General features: G+C 50.0%; 9 protein-coding genes across 9 annotated transcripts; 4 read left to right on the top strand and 5 right to left on the bottom strand.

The window, feature by feature from the left end:
- Window positions 1–519: 519 nt before the first annotated feature.
- Window positions 520–1,470, top strand: N7479_008924 (uncharacterized protein; the record flags this gene model as incomplete). Its single annotated transcript, XM_057256617.1, has 1 exon — window positions 520–1,470. One exon carries the CDS (start codon window positions 520–522, stop codon window positions 1,468–1,470), a length of 951 nt encoding a protein of 316 aa, XP_057104075.1.
- A 501-nt stretch (window positions 1,471–1,971) lies between these two features.
- Window positions 1,972–3,840, bottom strand: N7479_008923 (actin-related protein 2; the record flags this gene model as incomplete). The annotated part of the gene is made up of 8 exons (XM_057256616.1): window positions 1,972–2,149; window positions 2,206–2,282; window positions 2,337–2,906; window positions 2,964–3,189; window positions 3,290–3,433; window positions 3,495–3,541; window positions 3,603–3,708; window positions 3,787–3,840. 8 exons carry the CDS (start codon window positions 3,838–3,840, stop codon window positions 2,063–2,065), a joined length of 1,311 nt encoding a protein of 436 aa, XP_057104074.1. The 3' UTR covers window positions 1,972–2,062.
- Window positions 3,841–4,363: 523 nt separating this feature from the next.
- Window positions 4,364–5,478, top strand: N7479_008922 (NAD(P)-dependent oxidoreductase; the record flags this gene model as incomplete). Its single annotated transcript, XM_057256615.1, has 4 exons — window positions 4,364–4,381; window positions 4,446–4,634; window positions 4,691–5,160; window positions 5,220–5,478. The coding sequence occupies 4 exons, from the start codon at window positions 4,364–4,366 to the stop codon at window positions 5,476–5,478; spliced, it is 936 nt and encodes a 311-aa protein (XP_057104073.1).
- A 331-nt stretch (window positions 5,479–5,809) lies between these two features.
- N7479_008921 (bZIP transcription factor) lies at window positions 5,810–7,475 on the bottom strand (the record flags this gene model as incomplete). The annotated part of the gene is made up of 2 exons (XM_057256614.1): window positions 5,810–6,963; window positions 7,013–7,475. The coding sequence occupies 2 exons, from the start codon at window positions 7,473–7,475 to the stop codon at window positions 5,810–5,812; spliced, it is 1,617 nt and encodes a 538-aa protein (XP_057104072.1).
- Window positions 7,476–7,966: 491 nt separating this feature from the next.
- N7479_008920 (GTP cyclohydrolase II) lies at window positions 7,967–9,152 on the bottom strand (the record flags this gene model as incomplete). The annotated part of the gene is made up of 2 exons (XM_057256613.1): window positions 7,967–7,996; window positions 8,055–9,152. The coding sequence occupies 2 exons, from the start codon at window positions 9,150–9,152 to the stop codon at window positions 7,967–7,969; spliced, it is 1,128 nt and encodes a 375-aa protein (XP_057104071.1).
- Window positions 9,153–9,598: 446 nt separating this feature from the next.
- N7479_008919 (uncharacterized protein) lies at window positions 9,599–9,995 on the bottom strand (the record flags this gene model as incomplete). Its single annotated transcript, XM_057256612.1, has 2 exons — window positions 9,599–9,822; window positions 9,905–9,995. The coding sequence occupies 2 exons, from the start codon at window positions 9,993–9,995 to the stop codon at window positions 9,599–9,601; spliced, it is 315 nt and encodes a 104-aa protein (XP_057104070.1).
- Window positions 9,996–10,288: 293 nt separating this feature from the next.
- On the bottom strand, window positions 10,289–11,476 carry N7479_008918 (SAGA-associated factor 29 family protein; the record flags this gene model as incomplete). The annotated part of the gene is made up of 3 exons (XM_057256611.1): window positions 10,289–10,571; window positions 10,643–11,165; window positions 11,302–11,476. The coding sequence occupies 3 exons, from the start codon at window positions 11,474–11,476 to the stop codon at window positions 10,289–10,291; spliced, it is 981 nt and encodes a 326-aa protein (XP_057104069.1).
- Window positions 11,477–12,151: 675 nt separating this feature from the next.
- Window positions 12,152–13,876, top strand: N7479_008917 (Zn(II)2Cys6 transcription factor domain-containing protein; the record flags this gene model as incomplete). The annotated part of the gene is made up of 2 exons (XM_057256610.1): window positions 12,152–12,228; window positions 12,280–13,876. 2 exons carry the CDS (start codon window positions 12,152–12,154, stop codon window positions 13,874–13,876), a joined length of 1,674 nt encoding a protein of 557 aa, XP_057104068.1.
- Window positions 13,877–14,467: 591 nt separating this feature from the next.
- Window positions 14,468–16,067, top strand: pmi1 (mannose-6-phosphate isomerase pmi1; the record flags this gene model as incomplete). The annotated part of the gene is made up of 5 exons (XM_057256609.1): window positions 14,468–14,498; window positions 14,553–14,573; window positions 14,628–14,719; window positions 14,772–15,009; window positions 15,076–16,067. 5 exons carry the CDS (start codon window positions 14,468–14,470, stop codon window positions 16,065–16,067), a joined length of 1,374 nt encoding a protein of 457 aa, XP_057104067.1.
- Between the last annotated feature and the right edge of the window lie 630 nt (window positions 16,068–16,697).

The raw sequence follows: 16,697 nt of genomic DNA, 5'->3' as shown, positions 1-16,697 counted from the left end.
CTTAAATAGAAAATGACGCAATATGCCAGGGGAAGATATAGAGGTTTTAGTTTGTAAAGTTGTATTTGATGGTCAAAGCATTTAATTGACTGAAGTACGATCTACATTCGATCGTCATATCAATATGTCAAGCTTTATAAGTCGCAGTGACACTTCCGATGAAGACTTGGCCCGAGTGGGTTAGAGTGGAGCATGTGATCACTTCCCCGGATTGGTCAGGTGACCGGGATCATCATATTGTTTCTCGCTTTTGCACGAGGTCACATTATGTGCCACATGATGGCCATAGCACCCTGAGAGGAGCAGTCAAAGAAAGGCAAATAACAAGACATCAACAGATCAGATCCAGCTATCGAATAGTTTTCCTATTGTGGGGAAAATCTTGCCTCAAACAGCTATTTTTCATCCTCTATTGACATAGAAGAACCCGACGCTTCAGACCTGCATAAAATCGGCTTTTTGGCGACCTCGGATTGGACAATATTCTCCTCTGACAGATACGCAGACGAGCACGCCATAATGAATACATTCGACTCATCGGCGCCGCCTCCGACAGGTCCCAGCACCTCCGGAGGTGCAAAAAACAACCAGTCATCGTCACGCTCGCCCACAGATTCAGCCCTGTCCTCGTCCTTCGGCAGCACCCGGTCCCACTCAAGCTCCTCCTCCAGAAACCATGCACGTAACCAGAACCCAGTCCAAGCCTCATATCAATCTACCGAGTCTACCCCAATCAACGCAGCCGGTCCCGCCGGCCGCAACTATCAGTCCACAGAGCAAGCAGCCGCCTCTCAACTCAAAGACCTCGGCGTAGATAATGCGAACTCTGGCAATGGCAGTCAACCAGCCAACCAAGACCCAACCCCCGAGCCCAAGCAGTCCTGGTATAGTCGATTCGCAGATCGATATGGCAGTCTCGAGCTAGACAACAAAGGCAGTGTTGCCCGTGATCACCTCGCATTAGGTATGATATGTGCAGCCTACCTTGAACCCACCAACATAGAACTCTCTAACATCCACCCCTTTCCAACAGAACGAACATTCTTAGCCTGGATGCGCACATCCCTAGCCTTTGCATCAATCGGCATCGCAGTAACACAACTCTTCCGTCTAAACAGCACCTCCGCAAACACACACGCCAATTACTATGATCCAGCATCCGGCTCAAACCCGGGTATCCTCCCACCAAACCTCGCATCTGGCTACGGTTCAGCCGTATTCGAGTCCAGCTCTGCATCCGCCCGTCTTCGTAGTGTGGGTAAACCCCTCGGCTCGACCTTCATTGGCGTCTCGATCCTTATCCTTGCTATTGGCTTCCACCGCTACTTCCAGAGCCAGTACTGGATTATCCGGGGGAAGTTCCCGGCTAGTCGGGGCAGTGTGGCTCTTACGGGGCTTGTGGCTGGTGCGCTGATTATTACTACTCTTGCAGTTATCCTGGCGGTTTCGCCTGGGGCTGTTGAGCGTTAGTTTTGGCATTGGTCACCAGCTGGTCTCCTTCTCCTTTTTGAACCGTTTACATTGCTCCTTGTGGTGGTAATGCTTATTTGTTAACATTGTTGCATTGTTGCGTTTTGCGTGCAATATTTTACAGTTTCGGATTTCTCGAGTTCATATATACGTTTCTGCCCAGGCATGGGAGTGGCATTTTTTCGATGATGGAGAGCAGAGGCAGTACATATTTTCGGTATGCCTTTGTGTTTCGGTATTCTGATGTTGACGATAGATGTATACAATCATGATCACGAGTTCAATCATACATCAAGTAGTTCACATGTAGATAACCTACAAAGCTGGCATACAACGAAAAGCCGATAGAAATATTTCGTTCTTTTCTGTCATGAACGCCCCGAATCCACCCACGCCAGACCGGTCTAGGCACAATGTAGGAAGTAGGCGAGGAGACAGGGGAAACTACAAGATGGACGGGAGTATATCGACACTGATGGGAAAGGAAAAAGGACAGGGGAAAAAAAGGCCCAGGCAACATGGCTCGCAAACAATGCGAAGCAGGAAATCAGAGAAAAAGGAGCAGACCAAGAACCGCCTAAATACAATTCGTTCATCGCGGGCCGAGCTTGTCCAGGGCGCGTGCACCCTGTTCCTGCCACTCCTGCTTGCTCACCCACATGTCGTCCTTGTCGGCGATCTAAGGAAAACTGTATTAGCAAGAGCTGTAGTCAAATCAGAGAAAAAGATACTAACCAAGTTGGCGAGCACGGCACCACCTAGGAACACCATGTGTCTCCGGCGGGGGGATCTTCGATGCGGACCTTGAATTTCTGGAAAATCATTAGCCAAGTTGTATCGAAATTTTTTGTTAGGGTTTCTGCAACGTACGTTAAGGCGCTCTGGATCGCCGCCCAATACGCGAGTAAGCCAGAGCTGCTTCAACTCCTTCTCCAAACGAGAGGGCAAACCGGGATACATGCTGCTACCACCGCTGAGCACGATGGCCTTGTATAAACTGGATCGAACATCGACATCGGCACCCTGGATACAGTTGAAAAGCATTTCAGCCATACCGGGCTGGTCAACGTCGACCAAGTGAGGCTGGAAGAGGCACTCGGGAGCTTCAAAGCGCTCGCTGCCGACGCGGATGACACGGCCGTCGGGAAGGGTGTACGATTCGACAAGAACGGTGGTGTCTTCAGAGAGCTTTTTGTCCAACTCGAGGTCGTAGGAGACGTAAGCAAGCTTCTCCTTGATCTGACGCACGGTCTCGAAGTCGGCGGTTCGGTTCAGCGCATAGCCGCGGCGTAGAAGGAGAGCAATCAGGTTGCGAGTGACATCGCGGCCGGCGACGTCCAGACGGCGAATGTGGTGGTTGAGTACGGTCGATTCGTACACGGGGATAATGTGTGTCACACCGTCACCGGAATCCACAACCACGCCGCTGCTCAGACCTATAACATGACATCAGTACTCATCCCCAACTCACGCTCTTGCCGTATATCACATACCCTGGGCATACAGTGCCAGCACCGCCTGGATCGCCACATAGACACCACCAAACCCGTATCCTTCTAGCATCACCTCGGCCATCTGCTCGCGGTTCTTAAGCGGGTTCATCGGCGGCTCCGTGAGGAGAATCTTGCGATCCGTGGGGTCGATCTTCATCTTTTCGTAGAAGGTGTAGTTCCATAGATGTTGCATGTCGTCCCATTTCTTAACAATTCCATTCTCCATCTAAAGTAGCGCGGGTTAGGCATTGACAAGACACTCGCTTGGTCTGCGGAGAGGGCGGGGTAGAACGGCCAGCAGAGGACAAGAACAGACATAAACGTACAGGATAGCTGATCTGGAGCATTGATCTTGCAGCAGCGGCTTCATCACCGCACATGATATCCTTGACCACGATGTCATCACCCTGCTCCTCCGTTCGCAAGATGGGCCGCCCCACTATCGAGGGAAACTGGTGCTCTGGGAAGTTCTGGCCAGGGAATATAAATTAGAAAAGAGTATAGAGGAACTGTAGTTGCTGTGCGACATACCTGGGCGGCATAGCCGACCTTGAGGAAACCGGTTCCTCCATCGAGGACTGCGGAGTAGCTTGTTAGCTTGGAGCTGGGACACGGTAGCCTTGGGGAATCAGTGTGTACCAATGGGCATTTCCGCCATGTTGGAGGAATTGGGGATTCGACGGTTGGGAGTTGAGATACCGTCGAAGACTGAGATTCTATTTGGAAACTCCCAATATGAGCGGCACTAGGAGTGTTCAGGGGAGAGCGGAGGTGTTGGGAGGTCTGAAGTCAAGCCCACGACGGACGGAGCATCATAACTTACGTGACCGTACCGTACCTGATATCCACCCCACAACTGGCGGCGAGCCGCAGCCATGACGGTATGTGACCGCATCAACGCATTCTTGAACCAGACAAGCTCGGAGATCATGGATTAGGGCGTAAATAAAGCTTCTAGGCCCTTGGTAAACATAGTGGGATAATTCTAGAATCAATATTTGCCCAGAATATTGTACATGTGGATGCCTCACATTAAGGGGCATACACGTGGACTTAACTACAAGCGCACACCAACCGTGAAAGCATATAATTTGAGTAAAGAGACGATTGATATATCCACAGTAATAAAATCCAACAGGTTGAGTCTAATCTGAAGACAAGTACCCCGTAGAGCCCGTTGATAGCGTTGGAGAGCTTCCTGTCGGCCGACTCCGGTCCTCGGGAAACACACGCTCCACCATTCCTCTCGTCCCTAGACTCATACCAGGACTGCATTGCCCTGCTCAGATAGACTCGGCATTGCTATATTTCACTTCAGTGTTTTGAACTGATATTGGGCTTATTGTCTATAGACAGCCATTGCCCATTTAAATCCGCACCCGAGAAAACAGCGAGCAACAATGCCACAAATCGGCTGGGTAAGGAACGCCTCGATCATTTATAGTTTGGAACAAAAGAACAAAGAACTAACAATGCACATAGTATGGACTCGGGTCCATGGGCCTAGCAATGGCCTCCAATCTGCAGCGCCACCTAGCCACGAAGAAGGCTGTGAGCCTGATGTATTCGAACCGCACGATGTCGCGCGGTTCACCCCTGCAAGCACTGGGTGGAACTCCAGAACCAAATTTCGAGAAGCTGGTGTCTCAATGTGGAATCATTTTCACCATGGTAAGCCGATTCCAGCTCGGAGATCCATAGCAATGTAATTCTAATGCACCTCCTAGGTCTCAAATGACGCAGTGCTCCAAAGCCTGTTATCCACCGCCATGAGTTCAAGTCAGTCGCTGAAGGACAAGATCTTCGTCGACTGCTCAACAGTGCACCCGGAGACCGTGAGGTCGGCTATATCGCAGCTGAAAAGCAAGGATGCATCTTATGTAGCAGCACCGGTCTTTGGCGGGAACCCAATTGCCGTGGATGGCAAGCTTGTCTTTGCCATTGGTGGCCCTAAGAGTGCGACTGAAGCCGTCAAGCCTCTGATCCAGGATGTGATGGGGCGGCGCATTATTGAAACTGGTGAGGATGCTACAAGGTCCTCGCTTCTGAAAATCGCGGGTAACATTGTTACTGTTAATATGATGGAGGCTGTTGGTGAGGCTCAGGTCTTCGCTGAAAAGACTGGGCTTGGAACTGCTGCTATGGAAGAGCTCATTGGAGAGGCCTTTGGTCCTGTTGCTGGGGGGTATTCTAAGAGGTGTGTTCCAATATTGTTTCCCTGGCAGTGTGGCTCTTCATACTTATCTTTGTTTCAAGATTGACCACGGGGGCTTATGCGCCACCCCTGAACTCCCGTCCTGGCTTTGGGGTTTCTCTCGCAATTAAGGATGCTAGACATGCCATGTCGATGGCCCGGGAGCAAGGTGTTGAGCTTCCTGGTCTTGAGATTGCTCGGGCTAACATGGAGGCTGCGAGAGAATATGGCGGAGAGTGCCTGGATAGCAGTTCGATGTACGGGACGCTGCGCCAGAAGGCTGGTCTGGAGTTTTGGAATGAGAAGAGCAGGAGAGAGTAGAGTAAAAATCATGTGTGTACAAGAAACAGTAATTATTGGCATGAAGTTTTATATTTATTCAAATGTCTAGACCGAAATGATTCCTCCAAACATCACCTCCAGGGCTATTGATAACAATATATGACCAGGTCACCTGTGACTCTTCTCATGGCATGCATCTGCCTTGTAGTGGGACTCTGCTCTAAAAAAAATCACAAACCAAAGAATATATGAAATAATTTGACTTGCCGAAAGTCACAATTTCCTTTTCGCCAAGATAAGTCGCGAAATGGAAAAAGCAGAACCAAGATCAACTTGGCAAAGGTGAGACAGTAATTGAAATGAATCTCTCTTAAGTGCTTGTATACCCCCTTGGTGAGTCTGCTGCGCATGAGGCGTTGCGCTGGGCTTTCGGCTTGATTAGTGTAGTGTCTGCCAAGGAGGGATAAGCCTCCGCAAAGCAGGGCCCCAAAGACCAATTAGACAAATTCCTCATATGCCGTTCGAAGACGGGGTTGATGACCAGCTCATCCGATTCGCCGGCTGACAACAAACAGTCCGTATCCTCGTAAGGCCAATTGAGGCACATCCCACGTGTAAATGGTATGAACCAGTTCTCAAAGGGGTAGTTCTGATAATTTGTAATGATCCTATCACGCATCCCCGGCCAGGGAACGTAATCCATCCAAGCAGGGTGTGGATGCAGAATTTGTGTTGGGCGCGGAGTAAACCACTCTGGGAGTCGCTCATAGTTCTCTTGCGTAGGGTAAATCTGCCAGCGCATGAGAAGGAACATGGTGTACAGCACCGCAACCTGCTCCGGCAAAGACGAGATGTCCGGAAAGGCGCGCAGGATATCTGTAAAAACCTTTGATACTGGGTGGGAGTAGACGCTCCTCTCCGGGTTCAGCAATGAAGAGACACTCGGGTACGGTGGCCCGGCTAAATTCTGTCTAGGGATGCCTTGAGCCGCCTCGCGTTGCCGGCTGTGAAGAAAATCCAAAAGAATGTTGTCCAAAGGACATGTCGCAGGTAGGTTTTGGATTGGAGCCGCGAATGCAGGTGGCCCATGTTCAGAGGTAGTAGTCAAAGGATGTGGGTATATCGATGAGGGAGAATTCAGCTGTGAACAGCGGAGGTTTTCTGAGTGGCTGCGGTGAAGCCGCTCGACTTTTGGGACACTATGCAAAGCATCAAGGAGGAAGTTAAACCCTAGACGTTCCTCGGAGCCGAGGTCTAGGCCATGTGTGATATCATGTCGTTGCGAGTCCCATGCGACACGGAGAGAGGCCGATAGAGGGCCTCCATTGGTGCTATTGCGGCGACTCCCGAGGAGGGGTGCAGAATGAGTCGGAGAAGGCGTATCTAAGCTGGCAGAAGACTCGGCATATGATTTCTCGCCTGGAAGCAGTACCTGACTGCTGGAGGTGAGGTGATCGGGGTCGGGCAATGGGGAGGTATGCGAAGGGGGCGGGGCGGGCTTGGGTATAGCTAATGGAGATGTATCTATCTTTATCAGCTTGAGACATGAATTTTATTGCGATGCGCAACCGACCTGATAATTCTGGCTTAGCCATCAATGGTTTAAGAATGTCCATTGCCGCCTTAAGCCCTTGACGGAGCTCTGCATTCTCCGACCGAATAGTCTCATTCTCGCGTAGAGCTGCTTGAAGGTCGAGGTAAGGTTTTTGTGATGACAGGTCTCGGACCTGTTGCTCCAAAGCTTCTATGTGGCCCTTGGTCCTTTCTCGAATTGCACGCTGCGCTTGGCGGTCGTTGGCCCGCTTTTTTGCCAACTGATCGGGAGTGAGATTGGCGACACCTCTTGATGACATGCTATGAAGCTTGCGCTTACGTCCCGATGTTGTGCCATTGTCCGAGAGTCTCTCCACATCTAGGGAGGTCGCACGAGGCGGAATTGGCGGTTCTGCGGGTCTGCTTGGGGGAGGTTGCGAACGTTCAGGCAAGTCGGGCGAAGGCGCCACATGCTCATTGGCGTTCGAGGCGCGGGTGGCCATGGCCTTGCACGCTAGTTAGGATTAGCCATTCGGGTAGAAATGTGGAATGGAAGTTGAGGAGGCGCTCTGGGGTAAGACGTGTGAGTATGGTGCTATGTGGGTCAAGAATGTTTAAAGTCCAACACGTTTAAACTTTCATGCGGTCTTGGTATTGCATGGCTATCAGATTCACACTTGTGAACAAATTGACTATATTTGTTACGGAATACTAAATATCTAGGAACAAAATCTCCCATTTCTAGGAGTCTGAGAGGCAAATGAACATGAAGCATTGGGTAGCAAAGCCACCCAAAAAAGAATATACAAAGTATAGCGCCATATATAACCTGGGAACAAGCCAAAAGGATGAAGATTATGCACAAAGAAAAAGATTCGGTCGTGTCGATCATATACAAAGGCTTTTGTAAGTTCCAATGCAACAAAGAAAGCATAAGCCAGATGAAAAGGGGAATGATGATAGGGACAAAAATTCAAAACAACAAGCCTGAGGATTATTGGATCATATGGCCCATTTTCGAGATCTATCCAAGTCAGCGTATTAGTATCAACCCCAGACTAAATAATTATTTGTAAGCGTACCTTAGTTTGAAGATATCCTTCAATCTCAGAGCTCTTAATTCCTCTCTGGCCGCCAGTCCGCCATGCCAATGGGATCATCGGCACCCGCTCTTTTACAAGAACTTCCCGGTTGGGGCCCTCGATAGCGCGGACTTTATCAGGATTATTGGTAAGTAGACGAATTCCTTCTGGGATGGCATCCACGCCACAACCAAGATCTTCCAATATGGCTGTAGCCAGCCCATAGCTTCGTGCATCAGCCGGATGGCGAAGCAAAAGGTTTGCCTCAACGGTATCCGACCCGAGATCTTGAAGATTGTATGCCTTCAATTTCTCGCCAAGACCGATTCCACGACCCTCCTGTCGCAGGTAAACAATCACACCACCTGTCGAATGGGATGAGAGGGACTGAACCTCCGGTGGCGCATCAGAGGCAAGACCCTCAACGGGGAAAGACATCAAGCGCGCCGCCTCATCTAGCTGCTCGCCGCAATCGCACCGTGCCGACCACGCTGTTTCGCCCGTATAACATTCCGAGTGGATTCGCACCAGCGGCGGCTCAATTTGCTTTGGCGTCGAGGCTGACCCGGATAGATTCTCATCATACCGGCTACTGACTCGACCTGGGTGCAATTTCCCAACGTAAGCGCCGCGGATCATTCGGTCCATCTCGGTCTCCCCTGGCCGGACGCTGTCTAAGCTCCGACTGCGAATATTGTTTCCAAATACAATGGCCAAATGCTCTTTTCCATCTAAATCATTGTGGTAGAGGTGCAGGAACATTTCCGCTCCGTTGGTTGTCGGGATTCGCGCTCGCACAATACATTCCACTGCTGGTAGCTTCGGGAGTAATTTGGGGCCTTTGGCATCCTCGCTCTTATTGTGGATATCTGCTGTTTGGGTTTTGTGAAGGACGGAAGTGGGATGTAAATCCAAGTTCAATGTGCCACCTGGGGTAGCAGGTGGGGTGAATGCGGGCGACAGCAATGAGTTCGGTACAGCTGGCCTTTGGTCGTCTGCTGTGTTGCTCCCCTGGTTCGAATCATCCAATTGTCCATCTTCGCTCGGGAGGGAGCGCGGGGCGAGCTTTGGTGAGGCATGGGCCGGTAGGTCGGTCATTGCGACGGCGGAGAGGCGGGGTAGTCGGGTGGTGTGACGCGTGAGGCTCACTGCAGAAGCTCTAGTGTGCAGGGGTAGGAATTTAATGGCGCAGATTCATCAATAAGAAATACAACCCAAATTCTGTTAAATGGAAAGTTTTAATTGCGAAGTAGACTATGCTCCGGTTATGCTCCCTCGGCATGAGGAGAAGAAAGCTGAGTCATCTCTATGTCACGGCTTACTCTAGCACATTCTCTCGGCCCATGGTCCAGCCCTGGAGAACTGTTTAGTCAAGAATTTATAACTTTCATGTTGAGCTTTGTTTGATCTAGAACTACACTGTCCATGGAATGCATGCCTCTTAAAAGAGTCGATTCATCAAATATTGTTCTCACTTTGCCTATGTCAATCTAACAACTCGACTCCGCGAAGCCGACATCGGGGAAGGAAAAGATAGATAGTAATCACGGCAGTTGATCACGCCACCAGTATCTAGGTGGCATAAATACCAGCGACGTACTCATCATGCCCACCATCAATGCTGCCACAATTCTCAGGGTGTGGAAAGCATTTCCTAAATCATACTTGTTCGTGCGATCACCTCTCGCCAGGCTCGACGCTTCAATGAGCCCAGCCGAGAAGCTGGATTGCATCGCCATTTGGGGAGATAGTGTGCCGATTCGGCCTTCTACGGCATATTGAATTGTTGTCCACCTCGTACTCGACATACTAGATTCGTACATCGTCGAAGCCATTAGCATCGATCGTACCGTTCTCGCGAAGAGAGCGGGCTAGTGCATTGTGTTCTTGAGCATAAAATTTCGCGGGGTGCTCTACAAAACCTTCGTATATTGTAGACATCTAGAACTGCACTGATCAGCCCCAGCTTTCTCTGCGTAGATCCCCCGGCCACTAGGCCAGGAATAGAGCTTGGCTTGCAGTTTCGATGCCTAGGGAGCAAAAATCCCTGACATTGTGCACTTGGGTCAAATGTGAACAGTAAATTAACCTAGTTCCAAAAAAAATTGTTCTTTCTAACTAAAGTATCTAGTCAAGATGAAAGCAACCCATATCCATGGTAGGCCTTCGAACTCCAGATAGCGCCGCGCTTAAATGGTATCATCATCACATCAGATCATAGAAACAGCTTGAGGTTACTTGCCCAGAATATCCAGCACGAATCGCCGGTCGACCTCCATCTCTTTATCGTCCTCTTCGCCTTCAAACTTGAGGCGATAGACGTCCTTCCTTGCGCCCATCACCTCCGCACGATAGAAGGTGGTGGTGTCCGGGTATCGCGCAAGGACCTGCTTGCCAGCCGGGTACGCAGCCAAGTGAGTGCTGAGCTGAGGAATGGGAATGAGAGAGGCAGCGGTAGTCTTGTAAACCGCGCCCTGCTCACCGTTCTCATTAGGCTCGGGGTCCTGCACATCATATCTGGATCAGACATGACGCGTCAGTCAATGTAAAGCGAGACGACACGCAAACGACCAAACAACTTCACTTACCGCTTCTTCGGCCCGTCGCCATTAACAGCCTTGATTATGCATTGGATCCCCTCACCTTCGACACCTTGTTTATTCTTGTTGTGTTTAAAGACAACCTGAGCGCCAACTACCAGCAATCCATTCCGCTCTGCGACGGTGCCTTTAGTCCCTTCCGACGGCCCTTCCTCGATCTTGACCATGATGTTATCCTGGCGGCCCCCTTCGCGGGCTTGCGTGCTTGATGAAACGCTTCCGCTGCGTGGGACGGTCCCCTTTGAGCGAGCGGACTTGTCAGCCCCCGAGGCACTGGGGGAGTCGGTCACCGAACCTTCGACTTCATTTCTTTTCTTGCGAGACTTGTTTAACGACGCGGACCGGTTTGGAGGCGCCTCAGCTTCAGATGCCTTGCGCAATGCAGTGAGCAGTTCTAAATTTTTGATTACGTCGCATGGCTCGTCCTGCATGATTGAGCGCTCGTCTTCGCTGAGCTTCTGGCTTAGGCGGAGCCAGCTATCGAGTTGGTCATGTTCGGCTATGGTAGGTTCTGCTTGGGAATGAAATATTAGTATATGCGATTAATAATGAGCTTAGAGGTGTTCGGATTAATGAGAAGCGAGGCGCATGTTAGAGGTTTTTGATATCCGGTATAGAACCGAGGGATCTAGTGCGGGGGCACTCACGGTTGCCGTCGTGGGCGATCTTGTCCATCAAAGCTTTGATCTGCAGGGACAATGAGGTCTGTTGATCAAACTTCTCCTTAGATTTTCGAATATCCTGGCAAATCTTGGTCCAGAGCTCCAATTCCTCATTATTGCCGAAGCCGTTGTCTCTGGGTCGGGGGCGGTTGCGAGACATCCTCGGACCGTTTACCGACAATGTACTGTAAAGAATGTGTGAAGAGTATGAACAGCTTACTGCTGACCAGAGCCCCTGGGTAATAAGATCTGCAGATTTGAAGTACAAGTTGTGTATTTCAAGGTGTTGGAGATGCGGTGATAAGGGCTCCGTCGGGCGGTCGGAGTTGATAAGCTAAACTACTTTGGGACATGACATTGTAGATGCATCGGTGTTGACAGTTATATAACACTATGTATATGGACAGGCTAATGTTTTCCAGCGGATCTACTACTATCGGGTCAGCCACCACTACTATGGGGGCTGCCGTGCTCCGGCTCGCTGAATAGGTGATAATGCGAAAAATGAACAGTGTTTATCGTCATTTCTCGTCCTACGTTGTTCGATTACCTCCAGGGCTACCTATCCGCGACTACTTAGTTAACTATCTGCCCGCTATCGACATAGATTGAGTAAACAAAATACCTACCTAGGCAGCCTTCGAAGATAGTAGGGTAAATTTGTGGAGCACATACATAGCTTACCTGGCAAGCCAACAAGATTCCTAATTCTCAGACGAGTCACTCGCTCGTGAAATATATTGTAAAGGCAAGGCGGTGAGGTCAACCCCTTTCGAAGCCTAACAAAACCAAATAGGCATTCCTGTAAGGCAATTGAGCCTTCAGGGGACATAAAATGGCCCTAGAAACAACGACTGAGAGAAAGAGGAGGGCAACCCATCAGAAGGTTCGCTCGGGCTGCCAAACATGCAAGTAAGCTATACGCGGCTAACAGGATCCGCGGCAACTAATATCACTCTCCAGAGTTCGCCGCAAAAAGTGTGATGAAACACACCCTTGTTGTCTAGCGTGCACCAATACGGGTCGAGTATGCGAATACGTGGAGACTCCAGACCGGCGCAAACGCGCCGTACGAGACAACCTAGCCATCACCACGGCCCGCAACCCCGCCCGCAACCCCGCCCCTAACCCAGGGCCCAATCTGCCCCCCAACTCTGTTGCACGACGGTTACTAGATCCGAGCCAAGTGGGCCTTTCACTTGCTGAACGGCGGTACCTCGATTTATTCAAGACGCATACTTCCAGAAAATGTACCGGGTATATGGTCGATGACTTCTGGCAGCGACTCGTTCACCAGGTCGCCGAGGAGGAACCTGCTGTACGGCATGCAGCTATTGCTTTGAGTTCTATGCACTGGAAATTTATGCAAGAGACCGACTCATTCAAATCGAAGTCCATGCCTATGGCTAAGCCTAGGATGAACAAAATCCTACCTTTCACTCTAGCACAGTGCGCCAAGGCCCTTGTTTCTTTACGGCAGAGACTAACGAAGGGAGATACATATACGACAAGCAGCGCGCATCGAGAGGCAGTTCTTGTTTCATGCATTATGTTAGTGTCATTGTCTCTCTTCCAGGGCGATGCTAAGGCTGTGACCGCGCACCTACGGTCCGGTTATAGTGTGCTTATGGAATGGCAGAAGGTCAATTTCGACGGGAATCCCTCGGGGCTGATCCTAATGCGCACATTTTCAGATCTACAGCTACACCGGATTACATTCTCTCAACCACAGCATGATATAGAGACGGAGGCCGAAGATTTACCGATTTGGAAGGCGGTTACCGTATGCCGGCCTGTGTACGGGTATTCGGAAGCTTCTGAAAGTGATTTTGCGATTGTCCTTGGAGCGGCTATCATGACAAATTATCCACAGGGATTCGAACTCCGCGTAGGATCTAGTCTACGGAGATTGAACACCGCCCTTGCCGATCTACTTTATCAGAATAGCGAGGAAAAGACAGTTATAGAGAGAGTAACGAACTGGAAGAACGAGTTTCATGCTTTCTTTTCGGCACATAAGGATACGTTATCGCCGCAAGACCGCGGCCCGATAATACTAATCGAGCTGTGGACTTTGGGCAGTGAGATCATACTGGCTTCCCTTAAGAGGCCTCTAGATCAGATGTCTTATGACTCCTCTTTGCCTATATTCCAGCGGATGAAGGAGCTGGCGGCGCTTTACTTGAGCTTGGATGAGCAAGCTTCGGTGTTCTCCACTAAACCTATGCTTCTACAAGTCCTCCACTTCAGTGCCACTAAATGCCGTGACTGGCATACGCGCCAAGAGACATTACGCCTCGTGCGTAACTCCCCGCGGCGAGAAGGTTTCTGGACGTCGGATCATTTTGTCGCTACGATAGAACATGTTATCAAAGTGGAGTCTGCTGGGTTGACGCCCAATGATGTGATTCCACGCGCAGCGCGTATTGACATGATGCATCTCAGCCCTTTGAATCAGAGCAAGTTCAGTGTTTGGTATCATCGACCTTGTACCCCCGAGGAGGTTGCCAATTGTGCTGATGACCATGGGAAATGGACGAACGTGGTGCTATCAGCTTAATAGCACCAACAAATTGAAGAAAAAAAAGCCACAAAATTAGCAGAATGTGGTATCTGAAACTTTGGCCGTTTTTTGCGGGAGTTGGATCAGGGTATTCAGGCAACGCTGCGAATTCGATCGGGTTGTTTATTTAAGCTGAGCAAAAAGCGGCGAGGGACGAGCACTAAAACGGAAAGTGAAAGCAAAGATTTGCCAGACATTATCCAGTGTGAATGTAGTTATGTCTTCTCTGTCCTATTTGTGATCAATTCCAAGAGCCTCCGACTTAATCGAATCTATTAAAACTATATCTCAATGCGGCTGTATATTTTGGCCATAACTCGTAAAATGGTTGCGGAAGTACCTCGTTCGGAGTCCGTGACAGATCGGGATACTCCGTAAATCCCAGAAACAAAAAGCCGGGAATGTCTCTGACTAAGGTGCCAGATCAATCTCCAGCGCTTCACTTTAAAGCTCTGAATGTGTGTCATAGAGACCATAGACCCTGTTTGACGACTCTCACCGAAGGCTTGGCGGGGAATTTCTAATACAAACTGCCCAGGTGGTTCCAAGCTTGCCCCTCCGCTTTTTCTCCAAACATCCATTTCCAATATGCAGGTACCACTACTTCGCCTGCAGTGCGGTAGGTTTTGAGATGCTATAACATAATAAACAGGACTAATAAGCTTTCCTTTAGGCGTCAACAGCTATGACTGGGGTAAGCTAGTACCACTGATGAGATTATGGTCCCCGCACTGATAACCCGTCATAGGCAAGGTTGGCCAAGAGTCGGCAGCGGCAAAGTATGCGGCCACAACAGCCGCCCCGGACTTTGTGATCGAGGCCGACAAGCCCTACGCCGAAGTAAGTGAGACCTCAAGAATAATATTGGACATAATGGGCTCATACCTCATAGCTCTGGATGGGCACACATCCCTCTCTTCCCTCTAAAGATGTCGAGACCCAGCGTACCCTCCTCGACATGGTTCAGGACAACCAGGCCCTGTTATCGACGGTTATCAGTGAACGATTTGGAGGCAGACTTCCGTTCCTGTTCAAGGTGCTTTCCATCCGTAAAGCGCTTAGCATCCAGGCCCATCCCAACAAGAAGCTTGCGGAGCAGCTCCACGCCCGGGACCCAAAGAACTATCCCGGTGAGTGGTACTTGGGATCAACACTCAATACACGAGTACCCGGAAAGATGGCTAACCAACTGTAAGATGACAATCACAAGCCCGAGATGACCATTGCCATCACTCCATTCGAGGGCTTGTGTGGCTTCCGTCCACTCGCAGAGATCACACACTTCCTCCAGGCCGTGGAGCCTCTGCGCACACTGGTTGGCAACGAGGCGGCGAGTGAGTTCGAGCAGGCAATCAAGGGTAACGAGAACTCAGACGAACCCACCGTCATTCGAAACAACAAAGAAGCGCTGCGCTCCCTCTTCACGGCCTTGATGGAGTCTTCACCCGGCAAAGTAGAGACAGCCTGCAAGGACCTTATCTCGGCCGCAAAAAACAGCCCCAACAGCTTCGCGACCCTGCCAGGTGAGGTGGAGACGAACCCTACCAACCCCGCCGAGTTGGCTGCGCTTGCCAAGCGTCTGGATGGACAGTTCCCAAACGACATCGGCCTGTTCATCTTCTTCTTCCTCAACTTTGTGAAGATGGAGCCTGGTGAGGCTATGTTCTTGAAGGCAGATGATATCCACGCGTACATCTCCGGTGATATCATTGAGTGCATGGCGTCCTCTGACAACGTGGTGCGCGCGGGTTTCACCCCGAAATTCAAGGACGTCGACACACTCACCCAGATGCTGACCTACTCTTACGCACCAATCGAGGAGCAGAAACTCCAGGCGACAGATTACCCATATGTCATTCTGAACGCCACTGCTTACTCTAGCGCCTCGTCCGCGATGCTCTACGACCCTCCTATCGATGAGTTCAGCGTTATCAAGACCGACTTGAACCGCACTGGCGCCAAGGCCACTTTTGACCCGATCGATGGCCCCAGTATCATAATTTGCACACGTGGCAAGGGCAAGATTACTGTCGGCAACAAGACCGAGGAGGTCCAGGAGGGCTATGTTTTCTTCGTCGGCGCTACTGCTCAGTGTGTGATTGAGAACACTGGCAGCGGTGAGGGTGATGATGTCTTTACAACCTACAAGGCATTCTGTGAATTGACAGCGACTGGTGAGGCAAATTAGGTCAATGGTAGTTAAGTTGTCATATTCTAATCTTTGGCGTCAAGATGAAACACCCCGTTCTAGCATTGGCGCAAACCTGTAAAATGTGCATGGAAGATAGTGATGATATTCTGGTGTGAAATAATAACAAAACAAAATCACGAAGACAATGCAATAACAGAAGGCAAGATTGGAAACTTCGGGCTATAATTGCCATAACGCAAGAGCTTGGACTTGGTGTGCCAATGGGTCTCCAAAGAGCCTGGCCTTTGCACCAATGGGGTTATTGGATTACACGTTTGTTGGCCTCCACGTCAGATCACCCTTCATCCAATTTGTGGTTTTCTTTCCCCCATTATATATGCGCAGTGTTATAGTATGGCACAGGTGACGGAAAGGGGCTGCGCTCAGGCATCTTAGGCGCTAACTGGTGTTGGTAATATCATCTTCTATATGAATTTGAAGATTCTCTCCATCATCAAATTCATGGCTAATATTTCTAAGATATATTTAGCTTTGAGGATTTCAACAGGATATGTGGCGGCTGTTTAGTACAGGTAGCGAAAATAGGCGCTTAGTGCACAATCCTCCCGGTGTCGTTTTCATAGCTCTAACTTAACCCCAACATGAGGTGTTTGGTCCATAAGATCT

Source organism: Penicillium vulpinum (genome assembly GCF_028829585.1).
Source record: "Penicillium vulpinum strain IBT 29486 chromosome Unknown utg000004l_segment0_segment0, whole genome shotgun sequence".
Classification (NCBI taxonomy): domain Eukaryota; kingdom Fungi; phylum Ascomycota; class Eurotiomycetes; order Eurotiales; family Aspergillaceae; genus Penicillium; species Penicillium vulpinum.
Note: the sequence above shows the minus strand (reverse complement) of the source record. Positions and strands in the feature narration are given on the sequence as shown.